This window comes from Metopolophium dirhodum, chromosome 1 (assembly GCF_019925205.1).
Source record: "Metopolophium dirhodum isolate CAU chromosome 1, ASM1992520v1, whole genome shotgun sequence".
Lineage (NCBI taxonomy): Eukaryota > Metazoa > Arthropoda > Insecta > Hemiptera > Aphididae > Metopolophium > Metopolophium dirhodum.
The window spans coordinates 26,241,012-26,268,991 of NC_083560.1; the positions used below are offsets into that span (position 1 = coordinate 26,241,012).

The window sequence follows — 27,980 nt, forward strand, 5'->3', positions numbered from 1 at the left end:
GTTTCATTGTATTTATATATAGTTTCACGTTGTTGCATTACAACAAAATAATAAAATCAATTTTGTATAAAACTTTTCTTTTTTATATTTTTTGTTTATGTTTTCGAAAAATATATTGAAGTTGAAGATAGACGCATTTTTTTGATATAAAAAAGTCTTTGAAAACCAAAGAAACAAAAATTATAAAACCCACTGTAAAATCGATACATTAGTTCCTCTCTATTTTTATGAATTTAAAATGGAAAAAATGACTAGATCCACGAATACTATAAGTTTAATGTAGATTCTTTAATTATAAGTTGTCTGTTAAAAGTGATTAATTTACAAATTACAATTTTAATCTATTCGGTTAAGTTAAACTAAAGATTAATGTATTTGATACCTACATTTTAAAATTGTTACAGTGTCTATCTTCGTGAATGTAAGACGAATAATTCAAACACATAATAAATTCCTAAACCAAACATATTATTTTCAAATATATAATATTTTATTAAGTCTAGTATATGTTTAGCCTGGGTTAATATTCACTAGTAAAAATATCGATGGTAAAATTTTACCGGGGTAAAATATACCTAGCGAAAATTTACTGAGGTTAAATGTATATAGGGAAATTTAACCAAGGGTAAATAATCACTAGTTTTACCTTAGTGGGGCAAAATATCACTGAGGTAAAATAAAATTTCGCGGTTACACCGGTCGGCCGGTCTTTATCAACATAAGTTTATAAACGTGTTCTATTGACAACGTACTGATTAATCTAGTGAAGCGATAACAAATATGAAAACAAATTTGAATCAAGCATAAAGTCTACTTTAAAATCTAAGAGCCATTTTTAGAATATCACTAGCTTAAAAAAAAATTTAACATTTTTGAAAATTTAATTAATAATTAAAAAAAAAACTAAAAATTAATTCCAAAAACTGACCCGTAGATTCCATTGTAGTATTTATTGTGTACTCAAATTGGTTTTCATCATTCTTATCGCTTCACTAGATTTATTAGTACGTTGTTAATAGAACACGATTCCTATGTTACGCGGGTGTTAGACAAATAGAGAAAATTCCGATTGAAACCGCCTTAAGAGGAAGTTACACGGACATTTGTTGTCTCTGTCTTATAAATAAGTAAAATGTATTAATTTAACATAATAAACTTAATATTATATAATATTGTGTATTAAATAGTAAATATTTGGTTTTATAATTAAAATTATATTATAACATTTCTACTATATAATTATTATATTTAGAAAGTTATTGAATATAAAAATTAAATTTACAGTAATATAATAATTTTTTTTACTCTATTATTCTAGAATTTCAGGTGGAATATTTATAGTATTATCTATATTATTATTTACACTCTATTTGTCTGAACGGTATATTGTTTAAGTTCTCATTGCACTTCCAATAGTGTACTTTGACATGTGTTTTCTCTATTATATTTATTGTGTGATTATTTTAAAACTCGATTATATGATGATACAGCAATTGCTTTATTATTTATGGTCAAATTGTACAACACAGGAAATAGTGTTCTCTGCTGATGACTACAATAATATTATACCATATTATCTTATCTTATAATAATTATTTACATTTGATTTGTCCGACATATTATGTCGTTCTTATCAGGTTCGTGTTGTGATCGTAAGTATTATTTGATAATATTGTAACAATTATAAATATAAATATGTTACATGACACCTATGTATATAATACGAACTCTACCGTATGTACGATTAACTGCTGACCGATATATTATTAATATTAAAACACACACATAATTGTAAGGCCTATAGCCAACACACACAATGTATTAGTAAGTCAGTTTGCTGTGCACCTTAGACCTCAATACACACTACGATTACCGGACTCCGTATGACTACGATACAGTTACATAGTATAATAGAACATAGTTGATATATTTGTGAATATTTGTAAGTGTTTAGTAGACAATAAAACATAATTAAAACTGAAAAGGAATCCTAGTAATTTAAATATATTTAAGATCCTGATATCTACATATCTGCCCCTGGCTACGGTATTTATATCTATAGGATCCTACGATTCTCCCTAGATATCTTATATTTAACTGGTCGTTCCCCCGACCACGTCACAATATATTATAATACGCCTATAATGTACAGTAGTTTACTTAACCGATAATGGTTTGGTGTTCGGTGGGGAAATACGATTGTAGCTGAGTTGATGCCCTCTTGTATACCAAAACACACGGGATCGAGACTAGAACTACTGCAGGTACTCCTCAACAGTTGATCATTATATGAAACACAGCACCAACCTCAAATCACCATCGTCATCGTAATCGGCGTCATCGACATATCTTATAGGTGATTAATATTAGGTTTTTATGGTGTTTAAAAATTAAATAATCGGATGGTTGTTATAATATTTTATCGTTATTGTTGTGACAGAATAAGAGTTCGATGATCGTCGTCCAGATTGTAATTCATGAAAACAAAAGAATTGTTCAGGGAACTTCTGCAAATACCACAGTAGATGCATCATCTACAGATGAACTCAAGCAGTGGAGGCGTGTGCACTAACGACGACCACTGTTTCGGTGTACTACAGTGCTCAAGATTTCAGGCAGTCACTGTATTGTTGGGTAAGTAGGTTTTAAAAAAAAATTAGAGTTGATTTAACTTTTTAACTAGATTAAAAAAATAAAAATGTTGAAAAAAGTTATATACATTTTCGATACTTGGATTCAATTTTAAAGAAATTATATGAAGCAACACAACAAAGTGACTGGAATTGAATCTATAATCCTAACTCAGTATCACATTTTTTTTAAATTTAATTTTGAATGAATTTTAATTTGAAACTTTCTGAATGTGTATTATTTGTTTTTGTTAATTATGCACTTGTTATATTGATCACTGCGATATCCTACAGTAAATGTATTTGTCCAATTCTGACTGCCGGATTAAGGCAATGATTTTGAATACGGATATGCCTGATCAGGGATCTCCCGAGTGCGTTCCGAATTTATTCTATTATACATATAATATTTGGAGTGCGTCAACAAAAATGTTATGACTGATTTACGACTCAGTTCATTTAGGCGTATTCACAAAATAGAATGTGAACTGAATTATTCCCAAAAAAATCTATAGTAGGTTTATATGTTTTAAACTATAAACTGTAGAATTGATCTGATTATTTAATCAGATTAATTTTATATTGAAGTAACAATAAGTTTAAAATTAGCATAATGTCAACATAATAATATGTAGAATGATTTTATTATATTGAATAAGATTATCAGTGTAAAAATCAGGCAAACAAACCAGAAAATGCAATATCAGCAATACAAATAATCCCGGTACATAAAATTGTCTATACGTTTGTGGTATTGTCTTGTCTCGTACTGTACAGATATTATAATTTTTTTTAATTAAATATTACTTTTTACCGACTTTTTGACGAAATTAGAGTTGTCTTGTTTTTGTACAGACCATTTCGAATATTTTCGTACTGTATATTATAATTATGTTATTTCTTCATTGATACATTCTTCTGTTTTTTGTTACTAATTTACAACCAAAAAACATTGAGGTTATCATCGTGGAAATTATATACAATCGTTACATTACACATTTTTAATTACGGAAAATATTTAGAAATAATAATATTAATGTTATTTCTTCAAGGGGAATTCTTCTTGTATTTGTTACTTATTAAAATTCAAAACTTCAAGGTTTTCCTTATGAGAAAATTACACGAGGTTTATATAATCTATACATTTAAATTAAGTATAATGTACATTTTTAATTGTTTAGTGTGAATATATCTACTTGAAATCGATCTGGAAATATTTTATGATATATAATTTAAATTTCAAATAATCAACATTTAAATATTACAGAAATATTAAAATTAAATTGTTCGGAGTTTATGAACGACAATTCAAACCGGATCGATCTCAAGTAGCATATATACGAATCACGTAGAAATTTGCATATAATAATTTACTATACAAATAGAATGAATTATTTATTAAACTAAATATAATATATAAAACTATAATATTCAATTTAGCATAGTGTTTCCGTAGGATTTCATTTTCCATGTTATACAGTAGAAACTGTTTATAATGGCGTTCAAGGGACCAAAAAAAATAGGTCATAATAACCGGTTGTCATTATAACCAAAATGACGAAAAAAATATTGTAACTTCAATACATATTATAATTATTATTTATTTATGCAATGTATAATATAGAAAAAACTCAAAAAAGTAAAGATAAAAACATTGAATTATATACATACATATGTATTTAAAATAATTAGTTCAATTATTATTTAAAGAAATCTGTTATTTTAGATTAAACTTTGTTAGTATAAAAATCACGCTCTACTTTTTTCTAGTTCTACGAAATTTATCTTTGGAATTACGTTATTCAGAGCCATATAATTTGCTAACATCTTTGCTGCATTGAACACTGCATTAATAGATAAATCTCCATCGAGAGTATCAGCTTCTTCACTATTATCGTCTTCCATGCTTACCAAGGCCCTCAGCTAATTCATTGGCTTTCTGTTGAAGAATTGGTCCATTAATTGGAATGCATAGATTTCTTTGATTTTTAAACCATCGTAATAAAACATTATCTAAATCTGTATGTGTACAATTTCTTACAAAAAATGACATTTGCCTTTTCTTTGATGGTGAATTGCTTTCGTTTGCTCATTTCACAATACAATTTAACACACGAACACAAAACACATTTAACCGCACGATGATTACCCATACACTGACGATAAAATAAAATAAAATAAAATAAAACTGACAACTAAACAACGATGCCATTTTCGGTATTATCGGTATTGTAATAGTACCTTCGATAAAGTAAAGTCATTATAGATAAAATATTTTTCCAATATAACCAAAAATAACCTCATAACATCCGTATAGTCATTATATAGACGTCATAATAACTGATACAAATTAGTACATACAATATAGGAGTTTTGCCAGGACATTTAATCTTAGGTAATTACACCCAATAAGTCACTACAACCGGTGTCATTATAAACGGTCTCTACTGTGTTTTAATTTGTAGAGGTACAGTAGTCAAATACTCAAAAAATAATAATTCATATTTAATTTTAACAACTTTCGCATGATCAGCATTAATGTAGCTACACTAGTCGCGGACTGACTGAGCACACATTACTTGGTAGGATAAATAAAAAAAGGCCCCTCCATTTAGCTACAATTAAGGCCTTGAACATAGACCATTCTTTTTCAATACATTTATTATAATTTATAAGGATTGCCTACTTGGCTATAGCAATAAGGTAAATAATTAAAATACATTAATGCAATTTGAACACATAACAATTAATTTAATTAAACACAAATTATGAATATGGATGAATATTTATTAAAAATTTTTTATGAATATATATCAATATACAAGCAATTTTTTGATTCTGTCGATGAATATGTATAACAACTTATTATTTCTTCTAAATGAGGAATTTTGTCACTTATGCCAAGTACAGATTTGTGAACGCGGCTGTATGTAAGTACTTGTATAATAATTTCATGACGCATGATATATATTTACTACAAGTTGCATTTTACATTCATTTGGTTTCGGTGAATATTTAGAAGCATCGGTCATTGTTTGATTTGATGTAGGTAATATTCAATTATCTTCTTACGTTGTAGACTCATGTACGATAATTCGGTGTTCACACACATCATGTGTCATGTTATACGTATTAATTAAACTTAAAAGTGTATCTAATTAGATATGTGAATTTATTAGAACTCAGTACACCACACTGTATTTATCTGAATGGTATTCTGTTTAAATTTCCCATTGCACTTGTAATCATGTACTTTGGCCTGATTTTTATACTATTTTTGTTTAATGATTATTTTAAAACCTGATTATATTATGATGATATAGCAGTTTCTACATTAGTTAGGGTCAAAAAGTAGTAATAGGTGCAACACAGAAAATAGTATTCCCTGCAGATATTTTTATGTCGTACTAATCCGTTTGAAAATTATAAAATATCATAATTTCTACCTGTAACTAAATAGGAAAACTAATCGATATTATGATGAGCAAATATTTGTATTTGGAGTGGTTTACCTATATCGAATAACTAATAATCATATATTATTAGGGTACCTACCTAATGATAATTTATCATTAAATATATTTATTGATTCCAGATCGGTACATTTTTAAAAGTAGGTGTTTACTTTTCTCTAGGTCTATTACTATTAGTTAATTTATTTTTTTATATTTAGTAGCTAGGTTATATGTTTGAAATATTAGAATGTGTTTTCAATGATATCAGATAATACAATTTATGCTTAATGGCATACATTTAATTTTTGTATTGTAAATATCAAACAACAAATATTGAAGTTAAAGCTCATTTGTGATGACCCGTAGAGCCGTAGAGGCCACAGGATCCATTATTTAAATATAGATAGTTAAATTTGGCTTACTTTATTTTCATTATTAAAGGTGTAAAGGTAGGTACTAAGAGAACAGCACGAATAAAAACTTCCGGTGGAACGTTTATCGTATTATCAATATTATTATTTGCAGTATATTTATCTGAACGGAATATTGTTAAAGTTCCCATTGCATTCAAATACCTAGTATACTTTGACCTGTTTTCTGTATTATATTTATTGTGTGATTATTTTTAAACTTGATTATATGATAATATAGTCATTGTTTGCGCTATCGTTGAATGTCAGCCACACAGTCGCACAGTGAGAAGACCAGTCGTGTAATCTGTGTTTGGTCAAGCCACCATTCCTCCCCGTCCGAACTCATTATGTATATATTAGTAGGTAATAAAATGTATATTGTCTTTATCCTTTTCTTGTAATTATCATTCTATGTAAAATATCTTTGTATATTATGTGTATTATCACACTGTGTTTTTTTCATTCTGTTTTCTGTTCTCTGTCGTTCGCTATTTCAGCAACACCTATTCTGTTTAATTTGTCATAAAAAAGGTTCTCGCCATTACGGCAGACACAAGTCATTTTTGGATTCGTTTATCATAGACAGTTTTTTTTTGTTTGCTGCCATTGAGGTACAAATATACGTCACATAATTACTCTAATAAGTTGTGTCTGCGTTCATTCTTAAACACCTTCTTCAAGCCCAACCTTACACTTCCTCACGGCGGAAAAAATCAGTAAGTTTACAAACATGTTTTGTTGGGTTTATTGAGAACCGCCTGTCACCCTATTACGCCCGCCGAATGCTGACAACCGGAGACGCTACTTATCGCCCGAGATTGTGACGGTGCCAGAGAACAAGAGTAAGGCCGCCAGCAATCCTGTAGTGTGCGTGGTGTGCGTGGCCGCCCAGGTCGTAGAATTGAGTTTTTCACCTGATCAGACATTCACCAGCCGTAATTTTAAGTAGTTTTTTTAAGTACGATACGTAAGAAGTGCCTAATTTCTGTGATTGCGCCAGACCGGATGGACCAAGAGAACCCCCCTCCCCCCCACAACAAATAATTAGCCTGAACTTCAGAATTCCTATGTATAACCTGCTTTCGTTCCTTCGAGACATACCCACCGTTCCCAATGTGGCCACCGTCAGCGCCTCCTTCTGACTCCTGTGATCAGATGCGCGAGTGAAGTGGCCTACCCACTCGGTTTCAGGAGGGGCATCAGATCCGATGTGTCTTCGTTTGCCTATTGCGTACATTTTCAGTCGCTATACCCTTAACAATCATTGTGTGGAGTTTTTCGGTCCACGGTGCTAACCCTATAATCTTTATTGCTATATTATTTAAGGTCAAAAGGTACAACCCAGAAAATAGTGTTTTCTGTAGATGACTAAAATAATATTATATCATATCTAATCTTACATCAATTATTTACATTTGATTTGTCTTAAATCGGTCTTTTTAAGGTTGGAGCGGAAATCAAAAGAACTATTTGATAATATATTATAACACGCTTATAATATAAGTAGTTTCCTTAATCGATAATGGTTTCGCGTTCGGTGTGGAGGATAAGAGCACCAACCACAATTATCATCGCCATCGTTTTCGTAGACATATGTTATAGGTAAATATCATGTTTTTTTAGTGTTTAAATATTAAATGTATTGTAATAATATGACGATGGTCGTCGTCCAGATTGTGATTCACGACAGTACAAGAATTGTTCAGGGATCTTCAGCAATGACCACAGTTTATGAAATCAAGCATTGACTCCTCGTCTCGGAATCGGAAGGCGTGTAGTACTGACGGTGACCACTGTCCATAGTGCTCATGACTTCAGGCAGTCACTGTTTTGTTGGGTTAGAAGATTTTAAAAACTATAAGGTTGATATAATCGTTTACCCGAATACACAAATAAAAATTTTGAGAGGAGTTATATAATTTTAAGTACTTGGATTCAATTCTAAATAATTTACATGAAACATTACGGCAATGTTATGTCGTTATAGTAACGCGTTACCTTCGTTTAGTTACCATCAAATACTGCAGCTTGATTATAGGTGTTTTTTTTTCATACTCTATGTGATCTGATATTTGTATAATCGGTGATTATTGTAGTGAATAGAGCAGATAATCTGGAGCTCTAGCGTTTTATAAGTAGGTAGTTATTATTGAATTATTCGAATGTTGCCGCAGGACCCTGAAATACCATCAGGGTACCTATCATATTTAAGTATTTAAATCATTATACGTTTAAAGTTAGCATAATGCCTACATAATATGCAGAATGTTTTCATCATATTAAATTAAAGTATCAGTGCAAAAATCAGACAAACCTAACCAAAAAATACAATACCAGACAACTCCTAGTACGTTATATTTTGTATACCTACCTATACGAGTTATTGCCTTGCCACGTCTTGAATAGATATTCAGATTTGAATTCATTATTTTTTTTTTATCAAATATTAACTTAATTGGCTTTTTGATAAAATTGGAGTTGTCTTGTTTTTGCACAGACCATATCAAATGTTTTCGTACTGTGTTGTAATGATATACATATAATATATATATATATATATATATATATATCATATTTAATTATTCTTTCTTATCGAACGACATTTAAATTTAAAGATCATATACATTATAATATTATACATACAATTAAATTAAGATATCAAATTATATTCATTACAGTAAATTACTATAGTTCACATCAATTTATATAATAACTTTAATTTATTAATTATTAATAACATTTAGAATTAAGACAATAAATTAAATGTCATATCAGATATAATTATAATTACACACACACACACACACACACACACCTACACACACACACACACACACACACACACACACACACACACAATATCAAATTTAAGGAGGCTGCAGCAGTGTAGGTACATTTCATTATCATACCTTTAGTATAGATGTTAAAAAAGTGAGTTTGAAGACTACGCAGACCTTCTGTGCAAAAGAATATGATTATAAAATAAATTAACCATAATATTAAGTGTGAATGTTATATGTTAGATAAATAAAGTCAATACTTATAAACCAATAAAAGCTGATTTTTATTATTTGAAAGTGTTTATTTTATAACTAATCTCGACAAAGAAGTCGTCATAAGGATCAAAAAGGTAATATGTCAATACATAACATAATTTAGTAGTTAATGACTGTATTAGTCACGGTAACCGTTTACGGTTATTTCTAGTCTTTTTCTAATCATTACAGTGTATTATAATTATTTTATCTAAAAATATGTTATTCCTTCATTGGTAATTTCTTTTGTTTTTTGTTACTTATTGACAACTAAAAAACAGGAAATTATCGTTTTATCATCGAGGTTTGTTTAATTTATATCTTTGAATTAAGTATAAGGTGGGTACATTTGTAATTGATTTGTGTTGATATGTCTACTTGAGATCGATCTGGTAATATTTTATGATATATAATTTAAATTTAAATTAATCGACATTTAAATATTTCATATATGTATATTAAAATTAAATGTTTCGAAGTTTTAGGAACGACATTTCAAAAATGTGACCTGATTGATCTCGTGTAGCTTATTAAGAATTAAGGAGAAACTTGCCAATCATAATATTATACATTGAAATATACATTGAATAAAATAGTAAACTGTAAGATTCAATTTAGCATAGCGTTTTCGTTGGATTTAATTGTCTATGTTATAGAATATAGGTTATTATAATTTAGAATTATTTGTTAGGTACATAATTTCAATTGCAAAAGATGTGTATATTTTGATACAGTCCGTCGATTCCCGACGTCCCGTGATCGTGAATAATTATACACTCGGTTGCTTTTGGGTACAATCTCGTTTGTTTATTATGTTGTAATAACGTAGAAATAAGAATAAATATAAATATGACTCCTGTCGATAGTTATATTAAAATAGTAAAAGTTAGAGTAGTAAAATTACGCTATTACCTTCCTCCAGGTATTCGGAGGGCTCTCGAGATCGTGTATTCGAGAATTAGATCAAATACACCGTACAATATAATTTTATGAAAAGAAGCACATAGAATGTATTAACTGCAATCAACATAAAATATTATATTATATGCCTTACCTGATTCGCAGTTGTTTGTAGATAATATTGTAGGAGTTTTAGGTTTTAGATAAAATAAAGTGATACTTCAAATACACAAATTGAATTAACGAACGCACTGATTATTGCTTGCATAAGAAGTCCAGTTGTCGCTCGTTGAAATCGGTTTCTTTGGTACTTGAGAGGTTGTTACTTGGTGGCTGGTGCTCATGCACTGATTTAAGGGACGGACGCGAAGATGCTGACCAGAGAGTGGTGGGTGGCTTTGTCACCAAGTTATCGTGGGCCTGGGAACTAGATTATTCTTTGGCGTCAGCATAAAATAAAGTCACACACATCCTACGTAATATTGTTATGAGTGCGTGCCGATATCTTAATATTGTCGTTGTTAATGGTTTTATTTGATGCGACCGATTTCTACAAGCAACAGTCTGGCCGTTGTTTATTATTCTGTAAAATTTTAGTTTATTATAATGGTGTGTGAGCATATCATTACAATGTGATGTGGATTATGTACACTAATGTATGTGAGGGAATTATATCCGGGCCGTGCAGTTGGCTTAAAGAAGTGGGCCGTGAGTCGTGACGGGTGGTATCGGGCCTGCAGAGGCGCGATTAAAAAGAATACAGATATTGGGATTTACAATTAGTATTATTAACAGTTATATAATAAGAAAGGGGATGACTTAGAATCACTCTCTCACGGTCTCGTATAAGTCGTGTTTGAGTTGATAATATCTCACAGTGATACCTGAGGTGGCACACCGAGGGTGGGAGATTATATTGGTGGTTCTAAAAAGAACCGTTTCTTTTTGGTCCCGATGGTAGATCGATCGTAAGCGCATCGATAACATTAGTAGCTGTGCGCGTGTTCGTCAATACCGGAGACCGCTTTGTATAGCGAGTGCTCTCGCCACTGCGTCGATGGCTTCGTCCGTGATGTGGTCACGAACGGTGTGTTTGTCGGTCGCTGCCTCGTATAACGAGTGTCTTCGCCGCCACGTCAATAGCTTCGTCCGTGGGGTGAGCGGGAATGCTGCGCTCGTCGGTTGCCGCTTCGTATACGAGTGTCTTCGCCGCTGTATCGATGACTTCGTCCGCGGTGTGAGCAGGAATACTGTGCTGATGAATTCTCGATGTGTCTTGAACTTTCTGTAGTTCGGTGTGTGTAGGTTTGAACTGATTGAAGGATTATTGAAGACTGTGTCGATTATGCTGAATCGTCCGGTATATAAGTCGTCTGTTGTACAAACTAGTAAACTATCTGCTGCCGCCGAGTTTATTTGTGTTTACAGGTGGTACGGGAAGTTCTGTAATTGGGTAGGACACTTTTCGGCCAAAATTAACCTTTCCCTTTTCGGCCAGTTCACTTTTCGGCCATTCTGGAATGTCCGTTTTCGGCCAGTACAGTATTTTGGTCACCAATTAAAAATATTTTTTTTCTATTTAAGTATCATATAATACAGTTAAATTTAATACAGATGCATTATAATATTATCAATTTACAAAAAAAAAAAAAACTATAGGAAAACGTATAACTGTAGCACATGCACACATATCCTCTATAGGATCCTCTATAGAATCCTCCTATTAAGAGTGATTACTAATTTATTATAGTTGAGAATCCAACATCTACGTATACCTACGTTGAATCTATACGTTGACGGTCGATAAAAGTAATAACTACCAACTGTCTAGGCGTAAGGAATATCTTTCATCGTTACCTATCTTCGTTCTATAATATCGATTGATCATAAGTCATAACTCGGTTTAGTGTGTGTAGGTACGCACAACGTGTGTTCGTATAATCTCAATAGTCTGGTGTGTACTTAAATTAGTTTATTTTTTTTATACACTATGACAAAATTTATTGAAAGGAATCGTGGTAAACGTATGTTAGTGTTTCAAAATTATAAATTTTCGTATGCTAACACTAAACTTGATGGACAACGCGGTGTAAATGTGTGGTTCGATCGTGCAGTGCTAAATTATACACTGATAAAAATGACAAAATTATCATAAATAATGATAATGAAAATGAAAACGAAAATAATCATAATCCATATGAAACAAAAATTATTGATCGTCAAATAGTTAATACAAGTTGTAAAAGGAAAACCGCAGAAGACATATTTATTCGACCAAAAAAATTATTTTCAAAGAAAAATATACTTAATAATATTATATGATCATTATATAAATTGGTATAGTTTAATAGAAAAAAAAATATTTTTAAATGGTGACCAAAATAGTGTACTGGCCGAAAACGGACATTCCAGAATGGCCGAAAAGTGAACTGCCCGAAAGGGAAAGGTTCATTTTGGCCGAAAACGGTTCCGCCCCTGTAATTAACTCTGTTTTAGGGTTATTGACGTGGGGAGGGTGTCGTTGGATTCGTCTTACTCTCCCCTATATGCAACCCCTATTGTATTTGGAGTGTTGTTATTTGGGGCTTTATTATTGTTTCCTAATGTTGGTTTGCGGGGTTTGTGCTGTCATACTGTCCGCTGATTGGTGGTCCTGAAAAGGACCGTTTTATGTGGTGACGGATACTCCGTTACAAATTTTACTAATATTTAACTTAATATATGGTTCAAAATATGCGTTTTTTCTCACTGGGTTATTCTTGTGCTTTTTGTTACATAATTACGACTAAAAATCACCTGAGTATCCTGGCAAAAATATCACATACAATTTCTTCAATTAATTTATTTAAACTAGATATAGCTAAGTTAGTTTTATATTGGTTATGATTGGAAACATTTCATAAAAATGTGCTTTGTCCTGGGAAAAATGTCCAGGGATAAACTTGGTATATTCTGAACCAAGTTGACCTCTAGTTTTGCATGACAGAGAGCTTTTTCTTAAATTTTGTTGGTGGACTTTCAAGTGGTTGTCACTGTAACGTCATGAAGTTTTGACCATAGTTATTAAAAATCTTATTATTATAATAGTCTCCAAACACCCAGTGGCGTAGGGGGCTAAGGGGGCAATACCCCCCCCCCCCCATTGACTGTGTTTACCTTAGAATTTTATCAAGATTAATAAAAAAATAAAAAGTGGTAAATAAAAGACATATTGTATTTGTATACTTAGCCCCCATACAAAATTCCTGGCTACGCCACTGCAAACAACCAACACCATTTCCCAAAATCTTATCATTTCATATTATTACAAGCGTGCGATTATTATTATTTTGAGTTAACAACAGTCTTACATAACATTTCCCCCGACCCCCCTCACATAGCAAATTTAAGAAAAAAAAAGCCCGGAAAAAATTCCCTAACAACATTCATAGGAAAAAAAATGCCCCGTACCAACTGCAATAATTATTGTTTTTCATTAATTATCAAATTATTTTACTATATTATTATGCATCTAATTTATTATATTAGGTAATACATTTATTTTATTAAAAGGTAACTATAAAAAATTACATCTAGTATAATATGACATTAAACAATAATTAATTATTTCACAGTTAAAAATTCAGAAAACATAAACCACAAATCAAAATATTATATATAATAAATAGTTCAATAACATAGCTTAACATGTATTAATCTTACTTTAAAATATTATACAAGTATAATTTAGCTTAAAATATTTGGTGTATTATTCAATTAAATATTTTTATTTTTTTTTTATTAACCCGCGGCAACTTAGGCTATTGGGTGGTTATTTTAAACTGAGGGGGAGGGTACTGTTCATTTTTTGGTAAACACAGATGTCATATAATATCCTTTAACTAATATTGAAAGAATAGTACCAACCAAAAAAATAAAAACAAGGAATTATACTATGTATTCTCCTGTAATGAATGTGACAAATCATTTTGCTATATCAAAAATCTCAATGAAAATAAAGTAATAACCCATTCAATTGAAATTATTGTTACACTTGATTTGAAGTATCCCATAGAATGTCTTGAATTCAAAAATATTGAAAATTTTAATTTATGGAAAAATGAAATTGAACATATAACCAAATCATGCTACATACAAATTTGTCGATCTATTGATAATGATCATAGTAATAAAACATTTATAAAACATTTATTAAAAACATTTATTAAATGCCATAGAAATGGAAATTATATTTAAAAAAATACAGGTCTGAGGCATTAAAAAACAAAAGGTTAAAATAAAAGTAACGGATTCTGGCCATCTTTTAAAGATTTTACAATATGTAAATTGAGTAAAAAATGTACAGTTAAATTTATAGCAAATCATAATAATGATTTAGGACATTTACCATTAAATAAGGACGTATGAGATAACATAGTGAGTAAGATGTCTCAGAATAGAATATACCTTTTGAACATATTTTAGATGAAATTTGTGATAAAATTTCAAATAATTCATTAGAAAGAATACATCTCTTAACAAAAAAAGATTTACATAATATTCAAACATCTTATAATATAAATAATAAAGCTCTACTACATGCAAATGATGCAATAAGTGTTGAAAATTTAAAAAAAGATGACAAATTTAGCCTTATATACTATAAACAACAAGACGAGTCAGATCAACAATTTTTGAACTTAAAAAATATGATTTCTAATTAATACTATAATGAATAATTATCAACAGTCTATGTTGGAAAAATATGGACATGATGTAATTTTTATAGATGAAACTCATGATATGAATTCCTATCACTTTAATAACAACACTCTTGTACTTGACGATATGAGAGAAGGTTTTCCATGTGCCTTATGATTAGTATTCGTATCGATGAGGCAGTGCTGATAATTAACAGGACAATTATTGTAGCCAAACATTCATGTCCGACATGGCTGAAAGTTTTTTCAATGCATGGATTGTTGAAATGAAACATCCAAAACATAGATTATACTGCACTTGGTATGTTGATAGTGCCCGGAGAAAAAATTTAGTTAAAATCAAATCTAAAGATAAGAAATGTGAAACATACAAACTTTTGAGGACTTTACTTCATGAACAAGATACTAAAGCCTTTGAAATAATTTTTGAAGAAGCTATAAACCAATTGTCGGCTAATGACGCTGTTGATTTTGCTAATTATTTTGTTAATGGTACATGTGTTGAATCTTGGGCTTACTGTCATCGTCTTCATCTAGCGATAAACACTGTACTCCATTCCAATAGAGAGTGCGACAACCATGTGCATCGAAATGAATTAGCTCCGACATCGTGAGGCCAAATTTCCCCCACCATGTGGCGTCCGCTCTCTGTATACAGTGGCTCAAGTAACGCACCACAAATATTAACTGCGACTAACCATTATAATAAATCAGATTAGGAGTTTTTTTTATAAAATAAGTATAATTTATTTTAATTATTAAAAATACCATAAAACATGTAATAATAATAAACATGATTACACCAGTAACCGCTAAGTATATTATAACAATGTCGTTCGGGGGTACGACGGCGATCGACAAATACTGATGGTAGGCAACATTGACAGGAATGTGGTGGGGATGCGGGAAAATGAACATGTTTTGGTCGCCACCCAGTCACACTCTCTCGTTAAACGGAGTATAATATTGAAAAAATGCACAGTCTTCTGAAACGTATTTATTTAGAAGGTAAGAAAGTTAACGATTTGATAAGTCTATAAATGCATTATTGAAATTTTTTAGAGACAAATCTATGGACACACTTATTGTACTTCATAAAGGAAAAATAAAATTATTTTACCTAATTATTATTTATTATTATTATGACAATTAATTTGAACCTAACTATATTATACTTACCAATTTGATCATTGACATTTTATTATAACTATTTAGCTGTATCTATACAAGAAATTGTTTGTTGTGTGTTATGATGTGTATTGTGTATGCCTATTATATTGTAATTATTATTTATTTATTATTATTATGACAATTAATGTGAACCCAACTACATTATTCTTACCAATTTGATGTCAAAAAGTAATTGAACATTTGAACTACTAACAATTATTTTTATGAACAATGAATGTTTGTTAATATTTTTTGATAAGAGCGTAAGGCTGCCACCTTGCAGCCATTCGGTGTTTTCTGTATCCAGACGCTTGTCAACTTTACTAGTTCATTAAAATAAATGATAACTAGGCTCAGGTATTTGGAAATTGCGAACTAGTGGTTCCTACTCCCTACGGTTCAAGACAATGGAACAGGCATAATTTATAAAACAGCCCGAAGTACTGGATAGGCAGATATAGATACTATAGCCATTGGGACCTGGACACCTTCACGCCACTCATGTAGACACAACTTATACATTTTTATAATTTTACTTGAAATAAATAGACATAAACTATCATTATATTACTGATAAAATTGTCTTCAACTATTTATTAAAAAAATTCACCAACATCTAGATCTCTGGCAGTTTGCACACAACAGCCTTTAAACTATTGAAAGTAGTGTAAATACAGTGGACCAGTATTCTAATACAGATTAATTAAGAAAATAATAAATAAAACTACCTGGGTTTCCATAAGGTATGGATTATTAGACATATAAATTGACTTCATTGGGCCATGACTATCTTAACTTTGATTGGACCCCTGAGTTTTTATCTACAACATTCAATAAAATTAGATAAAAATAAATGTTAACTAAGTAAAAGAACTTAAAAAGAATTCAAACAACTTACTAGGTTGTTGAGGAATTTTCAAACTATCACTACCAACTCCTTGGTTGTCCCATTCTGGATAATTGATACCCCAAATTTGAAGAGCTCGATCAAATTGGCACGTGCAAATATAGTTTGTATTTTGAATTGCAGCCACCAAAATAATACTGCCGTACCCACTACTTCCATAACCTTTAATGCCAACAACAGTTAACCCTAGAAGACAAAAAAGTATTATAAAAATGTCATAGAAATTATTTAATCAAAAAATTATCTATTCAATGTTTTGTTAATACAACATTTAATATCTATTGAGGTTTTAGCTAAATAATACCTAAGTAGTAATTAAAGGAAACAAAAGCATCCTTGTTTGTGTCAAAAAATAAATTAAAGTAATAAAATAATATTTATGTAGTTTATTAAATATATTACTATAAATATATCATTAACTATTTTCCAATGTAACTGCATATTTTGTAGTATAGATTTGCGGTTTCAAATATGTCAAATTTGTTTAGTTGGTCTGGCAACTCTTTCTATTGAAAACGATGTATCAAACAAATTGGACATGGAAGAGTTTGCAGCATTAAAAGACAGAAAAATTGAAATAATATAACAAATACAAACGTATTGCTTTTAAAATTGTTGTAAAGAAAATGTATTATTTTAAGTTAGATAAATGTCAACAAAAATTTGAACTATTTAAATGTATTAAAAAATAAAATTTGTATCCTTTAATAATATATAATATGTAATAATTATCTAGTTGAATAAAAAATTATTTAGTGAATTATACCTTATAACTTAAAGGTTAGGTTACTGTGCCTTAAACTCAATGTGATTGTGAATATGTATGAGTATATGGGTAATGAGAGAAAGGGTGAATAGAGATTCAAAACAAAAAGGCAGAAAATTTGGATTTTATTTTACATTTTGTCTAGATCCGGCCCTATTTATCCCTCACTATCAAATAATATTCACATAATAATATCTTAGTAGCTTAATTATTTTTTCTATTCATTTACCAGGCCTTTCATCATTCTTAAGAGCATTTACAAGAATTACAGTTTGAAGAAGTAAAGCTACTATTTATGGATCTAAAATTAATTTTCACCTTCAACAAATTGATCATTAGGATTCATATTTTATTTATAATTGGTGGTTTAACATGAGTAATTTTTACTACCTAATAATTTATCTATTGATATATTATTATTTGTGATATATATTAATACTATGTAGTTGTTCAATTTTATTAGGTTTTATACATGGGAATTGTATTTGAAATTATTGCTGGTTTAGTTCATTGATTCTCTAATTTTACAGGATTTTCTATATGATAGGTGAGTTTAAGGGAGGGGCCCGGGTGGGCACTGGCCCCCTTCGGCAGACTGTGCCTCCATAAAATCATGCCAGGATAAAAAAAAGTCGTGCGGTGTGTACCCTGCAGTACCTACAGATTTTGATTAATTGTTATTTTTTTAGTTACACATTTATTAATTAGTGATTATATTATCATATAATATTATGTTCATCATATTATGGTTTTATCAGCTGAAAATATTACTGTGTTTATATTGTTATTTGTAATTAATACATTGTGGTGTAATTTTAAACTATCCAAAACTAGTTAGGTGTTAATGCCTTGTTTTATTAAACTGATTATTGAGGTATAAAGATTTAATTTAATTTGGTGTAAGAGGGACAGGGAGGCAAAGCCCCCTACATGATATATTGACACCAAAAGTATTTTCTATTTTTGCACCACATAACGAGCTGATTTTCTGTGGGCTTCAGCCATAATAATGTTAACAAAATAAATTATAGACTAGATAGTATAGAGACCTAAAGATTTCAGCAATTGCCTTGCATGCAGGGCCAGATTTAAACTTTCGTATGCCTGGGGCAAATCTTTTTTTGAAGCTCCTTGCAATAAAAAAATTTAAAATACACAATATCTAAGTAGTTAAGGAAATAAATAAAAATTTTTAAACTTGAACATTGTAACTATCTACCTAGATCATATTTATTTCAATTATGAAATACAGCTGTTCATTTATCAAACGTTCCAAATTAATTTAAAGATAGCAGTAGCCAATATTATAATAATTGAACTAAACCTTCATAATTTCGAAGAGTAAAATTAAGTATATTAATCCAATAACATATTATTTATTGACATTTTGAAATTAAATCTTTACACTGTTACATTAAATATTAATAATAAATTAAAATTACAGTTTAATTAAAATTAATACTTATATACTGTAAATGGTACAATGAAAATTATGTCAAAGAAAAATCTGGTTTAGAAGCAGAAGTCCATGTCACACTTTTTCAAACCCAGGTTTTCAGGGCACTAAAACCGTGCTGTTTAAAAAATTAAGCATATGACCTACCCTATAAACCTATATACTAAAATATCTAGTGTTTGCTGAATGCCCCAATGTTTTCAACCCAAATTATAAAAAAACAAATCAATATATTTTTTTTTTAAGTTAATTTTTTTTTACTTGGCCAAAATAATTATTTTTCTATAAGTATTACGAGTAGGTCCAACAGTATATTCACTAGTCATTATAAAACACGGTAAACCTTTACTGCATCCAAAATCTTTATTTGACAGCCTAATTAGACAGCGAATATGTTTCCCTTGTGTACGGTATATCAACTTATGAGAAGGCAAACCCAAGTCATACATACCTTTCGTTTAGGGTAGTTAACTCCAAGCGTTGTACCTTGCCCTCCAGCCACTAACAAAACACCAACTCTTGAGATATCAGCTCATCATATTGGCTCATACTTAATCTAAAGTTCTTTTGAACTGCGGTTAACAGTACATAATATAGTTCAACGAGTATAGGATTCATTGTATTATCCAATTTTTATTGATGGGCATTCGTATTTTCTACAGTTTTTTCAAACATCCAAAACCTTCAGGAATGTTCTGTTTACGAATATAAAATAAATTAATAAATAATCATAGGTAAATTATATATAAATTAATAAAATAAGAAATTATTACAATAGTCAATAATATTACGTATTTTAATTTTATTATTTAAATAAATATTATCATAAATTACTCTTAGATAACGCAAGTACGCTGTGATAGCGTGATACCGATGATTAAGAGCTGATAAGAGGTACCGTCAGACAAATTCGCTACGAACCACTTCCCCAAATCCCTGCTGCAGTGGCAGCGGTGGCGGTTACGGCAAAATTAGGCCGGACACAATTTTACGTCTACCGCGGCGGCACCGTCAAGGCAAATTAATTTTACCACCACCGCTCGGCGACCTTATACCAATATTATTATATCTTAGCATTGAGTATAATAATATATTGTACAATAATATGATCTACACTTCGGTTACACTCAACCGGCTGATAACAGATTTTCTTACCGGCCGAACACCGTCCGTTAAATTAACTATACATTTATAGTATACTTGTCCATGATTTAACCGGAGATGGAAATACTTGCATGTGGCGCGTGGACATCGCGCCCTTGTCCCGAAATTGCATGAATATAAGTGGTTACATTATGTAAAACAAGGCAACTGATTAATAATAATATTATATATTAATCCCTGAACAAGGCCACACCGACTTGAACTTAGCGACGGTCATCGTGCCGCCGATTCGAGTCGTTACAATCAAAAAAATATGAATATTACGTGATGATAAACGACATTGCCTTTTGCGACAATATTTTACCGTGTGCGACTCACGATCCGCGTTATTACCATCCTTTTTTTGATTTACTTGTATTTTTTTCAGTTCGTCTCACGATTTAAGATTGTTTTAACATGTATACAGTGGTTCATGTTAATACCTAAATTATCGATATGGAAGTGTAATAAATATTATTATTGTGCATAGCAGCTATTAACAATTAGTAATTTACATCGCAAATTCGTGCGTTAATGAAACCTCCAAAGATGGAACAAAAGTCAGAACAAACTATTGAGTTGGAAACCGAAGTTATTTTAAGAGTGCCATCGGTAGTACATATTAAAATTTACATTTATTAATTGAGTTTATATTTATCAATAAAGACCACTTACCAGTTACTTTAAAAACACATGTATTTTATATTAACTTCAAAATATTTATAAAAAATGTTCTTTTACATAGCAATATTAATTAAATAATACTTAAGTTTTGTCTTCCTTCCCACCATCTCCAAAATCACCTCTTTCTCATGGGAGATTGGTACGCCAATTGGCGGTTGAAAATCAATCAATCAAAATCCGTGCATTGTACTTTTACCCTTAGACTTTCACCCTGCCCAGCTGTCTCCATCCATGGTATCTCTATTCCAAACTCTCAAACAGTAAAATATCTTGGGCTAACTCTAGATCGACGATTAACCTGGGCCCACCATATTAAATCTAAACGACTAAACCTAAACTCTCGTTTACGCCTTCTCAAAACATTTATTAGCAATAACAATTACACTAATATCAACACAAAACTGCTCATATATAAATCTTTAATCAAACCAGTCTGGACATATGGCATTCAGCTATGGGGTAATGCAAAAAAATCAAACATAAATAAAATACAAACCTTTAAAACATAGCACTCAGGAAACTTTTAAATGCCACTCCTTACGTCTCAAACCACGCTATCCACACTGATCTAAAAATAAAATTAGTACAAGAAGAAGCTATAGCTCATTAGTGGATGACTTCTCACCTCAAGTGTAGCCTGTTATAATTAACTCTTACCAAAAAATCTTACAGTGCCCCTAAGATACAGATTGTTTATCTCAAATAAAAAAAAAAAATTTTGTCTTTATTAGGAAGAATACTATGTTTTAAAATTATGATAATAATAGATTTTTACTCACATTTTGTGTTTTAGGATGCTGCTAATACGTTAAGAGAAATAATAAGAAAAAATTCCGATGAACTACTAAGTATAAAATTAGAGAATGATATTCGCAGAGGTGAAGTTGTCATTGGCAATCATCATCTATTTGCAAAGGTTTATTAATTTACTTAATATAATAGTTTATATAATATGACATTTATTTTATTATTATGTATGTTGAGTGGCAACGCCAACTGGTTTAATCCAGTTATTAAAATATATTTAGATATTAGAAGCCATTTTTTGTGGTAATAATTTTTTTTTGTCCTGTCTATAGGTTGTTGACTTACCAACTATCATTGAAGGACAAAAAACAATTGACAACAAGTCTGTATATAAAACTGCAGATATATGTCAGGTAAAAATAATAATATTATATCTAATACAAAACTATTAAGTGCATATGATGGGGATGGAAAATGTAGTTTTTATATGTGTTCTAATTAGTTTTTGCAATATATCTCTAAGAACCTATATACTTACTGGAATGTTACATTCAGAACAGGAAGTTGAGATGTTATATTGATATATTATGTTTTTATTTTTTATTTATTTATTTATTTGTTTTCATTTAAAACAGAAATGTATACATACATGTACAATTACAAATATTTATATATATTATAATTTGGCATTATATATAAATGATTGTCTCCGTAAACTAGGCTTGTTGTGGAGACAAGGTTCTTAAAAAATAACTCTTACATTTACTAAATAATTAAATTAACACATTATAAGTCGATCATAGTTGATTATGTGAAAATAAGCTATCATGAATATAAATTTTTAAATATTTTAGAATAACATAATAAATATAACAAATTGACAGGAATACAGAAAAATTATCTATGTTAGCAATTTAATTTTTTCATTTACCATTTTCTTATAATATCTAAAGATTCTAAACAAACCAACGTCAATATTTAATTCCATAGCCATCTTAATTCCAGCATTCAAGGGGTTTCTTTTTCCAAATTCCGTTCTACACTTAGGAATTAAATACATATTGGTTTGCTTAGCTCTTGTACAGTGGTTATGTTTAAATTTAAATTTTTGAACATCAAAGAAAAACATATTCGATAATATATGCCGTGCATATAATTGATTTAAATTTAAAAGATTACATTCTTTATATAACAATACAGTGCTCATCCTATATGGTTTTTTAAAAGATATTTTAATAGGAGAATTTATAGTGGTTTCAAGTGAATTTAGATGTATATTGTAGGCATCACCTCAACTCCCAATACCGTATGAATAAATTGACTGAGCCATAGCTACAAATACCATTCTCATTGTGATTGGTGATAGTATGTTGCTAATAGTTTTAAATTTATAGAACAACAGTCTGAGCTTTCTAGTTGTATTAATAATATGATTTTGCCATTTAAGGTTAGCATCTATAGTAATACCTAGATATTTTACTTGTTGTACTGAAGAAATATAAGTGCAATTACACTTACTGTCATTTCTAATAGCAGACATTGTATTTATATTAAATTCGTTACAATTTATGAGGTGTGCCTTAAGATAATTTTTTCTAGTGGGTGGCAATTTATTTATACTAAAGTTCATAAAGCAAGTTTTTGTTAAATTAAGTTCTAGGAGGTTATTATCAAACCATATTTTGACGATACTTAATACATGCGTCGATTTACTATGAATATGATTTTTATTTATGTCATCTATAATAATTGAGGTGTCATCAGCAAAACTTAAAATTGATCCGTTACACTTAATATTCAATAAGTCATTAATATAAACAATAAAAAGAAGAGGACCCAATACAGTACCTTGTGGTATTCCATGATTTGAAATCCGATAATCGCTTAAACTGTCATTTACTCTTACTTGTTGAATACGATTTTCTAGAAAATTACATATAAGGTTATTTGCATTGCCCCTGATACCGTATTTTTCTAATTTAGCTAGCAATATTGAATAGTCAACCGAATCGAAAGCTTTTTTAACATCTAGAAAAAGTCCTATTATTGCTCTATTCATATCTAGTTTGTTATAAATGTGACTAATTACAGCCATTAAAGCTTTATCGGTACCTTTGTTTCTCCTGAAACCTAATTGGTTACAGGAAAATATTGAGCATGTTTCTAAGAAGTTATAAAGCCTATCTTTGATGCACATTTCTAAGACTTTGGATAGTGTAATTGTAAGTGCTATTGGTCGATAATTTGTACAATCACTTTTATTTAACTTCTTATGTAACGGGATAATGATAGTATTTTTGAATGAATGTGGAAAAACACCAGTAGTAAGAACTAGATTAAAAATATATTGTAATGGTGTAAGAATATTAAAAATAATAGTTTTTAAAAACTTGATATTATTATATATATTATTAACTCATAATATGCACGTTAAATATAAGCCAATCAAATGACATATAATATAAAATATACAGTTAAAATGTCAAATAATTCAAATAGCAAAGGCATTTAAAATCTTTGGAATATACTCAATAACCCTAATGCCATCATTATATTCGTCATCGATATGTTTTATTTTATTTTTGATCTGTGCTAGTCTAATTGTCTCAGTTTGTGCTGTGCAATTTTTGTATCTGCAATTTTCTCTTGAATTTTTTAACTAATATCTAAATTGTTGGATATTTGTGATAAACCTAAATCAATATTAAATAAATTGTTTGGTATTAGTTTGTGTGTGTGTGCATATAGGCATACTGTGCGTTGTTCCATGAGCTGAGCTTGGTACTCTTTGATAATATTATACATAGTAAACTGTCAATATTATCTGTGGTCTTTCGCGGAACTATCTACTATTAAAAATATTGCTTATGTACAATATTATATTAAGTATTTGTGCAAAAATAAATGTTATATAATAATATTAAATTAATGTTTGAATTAATATGTGTACTTAGTTAATTTTTTTAAGTACTATTTATTATTACAAAATATCATAATAGCATTTTTGTTTCAATTTGTATTTTGCCAATTAACCGCTGAATTTTCTTATTTGTGGTTGCTTTACCACCATCTTGCACAAATTTTATTTTAAAATATCCAAACTATTATTTCATTTTTCAACTCGTTAGAGTTTGAAAGACTAAACTTTTAGAAAGAAGTTGTACCTTACTTGTAAATATTTATAATTATTAGTAAATTATTAAAATTAATCTACTATAATCATGTTAAATACAAATTTAAAATTTAGGATATATTTCAGTAGCTAATAAATGTGGTTTATTGTAATTTAAAATGTATTATTCAATATTTTGTTTAAAGTTATTTGTCTATTACCTACTCATTATTTAAATAATACATTTTCTTTATGTCTAACTAATATAATTATTTTCTTAGATGATTATATGCAAAGAAAATGAAGAATTATCTCTGTCTGACGAAGATGTGGTAACAAACTATTCAAAAAAAAAAGAACCTAATAAAGTGGATAAAAAATATTTGTGGCCACATGGTGTAACGCCACCATTGAAAAATGTACGAAAACGAAGATTTCGTAAAACCCTTATAAAACAATCTACTGACGGTCCAGAAATTGAAAAAGAGGTTAATTAATTGTTATTTAAAAGTGATTATATATCTTTAAGTGTACTATTATATTGTCATAGGTAAAATATCTTTTAAAAAGTGATAGTGAAGCTCTTAGTGTAAAATGGGAACTAGTATCCGAAACAGAGATTCAAAACAATAGAAAAAGTAAAGAAGAACCTTTTATGCAAGGTGAAATGCATAATAATCTAAAGCAAGACATTGGTATTGTTTAAAGTTTTTATAATATTAAATTTACATCTTAACTCATTGAATACAATTTTCTTAGGGTATTCAATTTATTTACTTTATTTGTTAGCTCCATGTTACTGTTTATTTATATTTTTTTTATTAGCCGAAAGAGATATTTTTGGTGAAGCTCTAAGTGATTCAGATGAAGAAGTTGGTCATATAAATATAATGGATATGGATGATGATATGAGTAATGACAATAGCCGTTTGTCTGATACTAATTCATTAATGGTAAATTTTTCAATTCAATTATTATTACCACTGGGGATTCAGAAACTTAATATACAGTAGATTTTGGTATAACTAGTCATTGAGTTACCACTGCAGTGGATGTAATAAATTTGAATTTAATGATAAATCATTGCGTATGAAAAACGATACTGCGTGGAATCATTGTATATAAAGTGTGCAAACTGAGTGGAGTCTGTAGTTGTATGTTTCTAGTTAACCTTTATTTCTATGGGTATTTTATAATTTATTTATACTACCTACACTAGTATAAAGTACTTGATGGTAAAAAGTTTCAATTCTCTATGATTGATATGTTTTTAATTACAACTTAATAACTACCAAACTTGCTAGAGACATTAATTTTTCATTTAATACCTTAATTGTGACTAAGTATCTTTGGAATTTGTAACTGGTGTAGGAACAATTTATAAGGGATCTTGAATTCAATTTTAATGCGTTTTGACAGAGCTTGAAAATGTTTATTATATATTGAAAATATAATAAAAATAAAATAGTTTCTAATGTCTATAAAAAAATACATTATTATAAAACCAATATATTATCGTAGGAATCCTCAGCCAAAATATATTAAATAATAGTAATTTCAATTTTAGGAGGAAAAACCTTCAATTTCTGGAAACAAGAACCTTATTACAGAGTTTACTAAAGAAATGTTTATTTCTGATGATGATTCCAACCATGGAATAAAAAAAGAAGGAGGAATAATTTCCACATTTGATGAAAGTATGAGTTATAGATATGATGAAGGTGTGGATTTTAAGTCTGAATTAGAACTTAGCGATGATAATGAACTTGGTGATACACCAGTTTTATCAACATTAAAAGCTGGAAATGTGTCTGCTAGTAAGTTATAAAAAAAATCAACAAATCCCCAGGTATATATTTATTATATTTATCAAACATTAAATTTGTTTCAGATGACGTAAAACATAAAATTGATCAGTTGCAACAAGAAATTAAAGTACTTAAAGAACGTAAATCACAACAAGATTGGGAAATTGCCAATATTGAAAATATAAATTTAAGAGAACGTTTTATACGTTTATCTAATAATTTATTTACTGAGCAACTAGAAAAAGAACAACAGGTATACTATATTATATATATTTTTCTCAGAATATATTGTTCGATTATAAAAATATATTTTATACAGCCACTGATCTATTGTACATGTTTTGCCTAATTTGTTATAGATTCGAGAACTTCAATCATTTCATCTTTAATTCAGATTGTAATATTATTTGAAGACTGGTTTTTAATGTTTTAAATAATCATTTTATAATAAGTTAATATAATATAATATAAGATAAGTTCAATTCAAATCCTTATTTATCAATAAGTATATAAATAATCAAGTGTCCATTATGTATATTGATATTTTGTTTAAACTGAACTAAACAATTGTAAATACATATTCAGAAAATCACTTTTTTTTTATATACTTGTATACATTTGATCAATAATCAATTAATTATGTATGATTTTAAATTTACTAATAGCATAGCAGATAAAGAAAATGTAATTTTTGTATCTTTTGAAGTATCAAGCATTTTCATAGTTATATTCAGTTTATTAATTTAATCACAAGGTATAATATTACTTTTTAAATATTTATTACTTATAAGTAAAGTTATAACTTTATAAGGTTGACATAACTCTACTGGAAAACATTGTGACACACCTTATAATATTATCCCTATTGTTATATTTAGTTTGTAATTTGTATGTTATAGACATACAGATTTTTTTTAATCAAAGTATTGATAAGGTTGTATAATATAAAGTTATCAGTTGGATATTTTGTGAAAGCGGTTAGCAGAATAGTTTTTTTTTATGTATCTTTTAATTGAGTTATATTATATTTAAAAATACTAAATTATTTCATTTT

At 29.3% G+C, this 27,980-nt stretch overlaps 1 protein-coding gene and 1 long non-coding RNA gene across 2 annotated transcripts; one reads left to right on the forward strand and one right to left on the reverse strand.

The window, feature by feature from the left end:
• Positions 1 to 15,150: 15,150 nt before the first annotated feature.
• On the reverse strand, positions 15,151 to 20,479 carry LOC132935229 (uncharacterized). The gene is made up of 7 exons (XR_009663189.1): positions 20,267 to 20,479; positions 19,884 to 20,127; positions 17,202 to 17,396; positions 17,032 to 17,124; positions 15,902 to 16,119; positions 15,505 to 15,826; positions 15,151 to 15,425 (listed from the first exon to the last, which is right to left on the reverse strand). It is a non-coding gene; the product is annotated as an uncharacterized LOC132935229 (long non-coding RNA).
• On the forward strand, positions 20,480 to 27,943 carry LOC132935228 (transcription initiation factor TFIID subunit 7-like). The gene is made up of 9 exons (XM_061001704.1): positions 20,480 to 21,187; positions 22,053 to 22,175; positions 22,339 to 22,419; positions 25,400 to 25,606; positions 25,669 to 25,813; positions 25,944 to 26,071; positions 26,686 to 26,935; positions 27,010 to 27,179; positions 27,286 to 27,943. Exons 1-9 carry the CDS (start codon positions 21,110 to 21,112, stop codon positions 27,313 to 27,315), a joined length of 1,212 nt encoding a protein of 403 aa, XP_060857687.1. The 5' UTR covers positions 20,480 to 21,109; the 3' UTR covers positions 27,316 to 27,943.
• Positions 27,944 to 27,980: the final 37 nt, after the last annotated feature.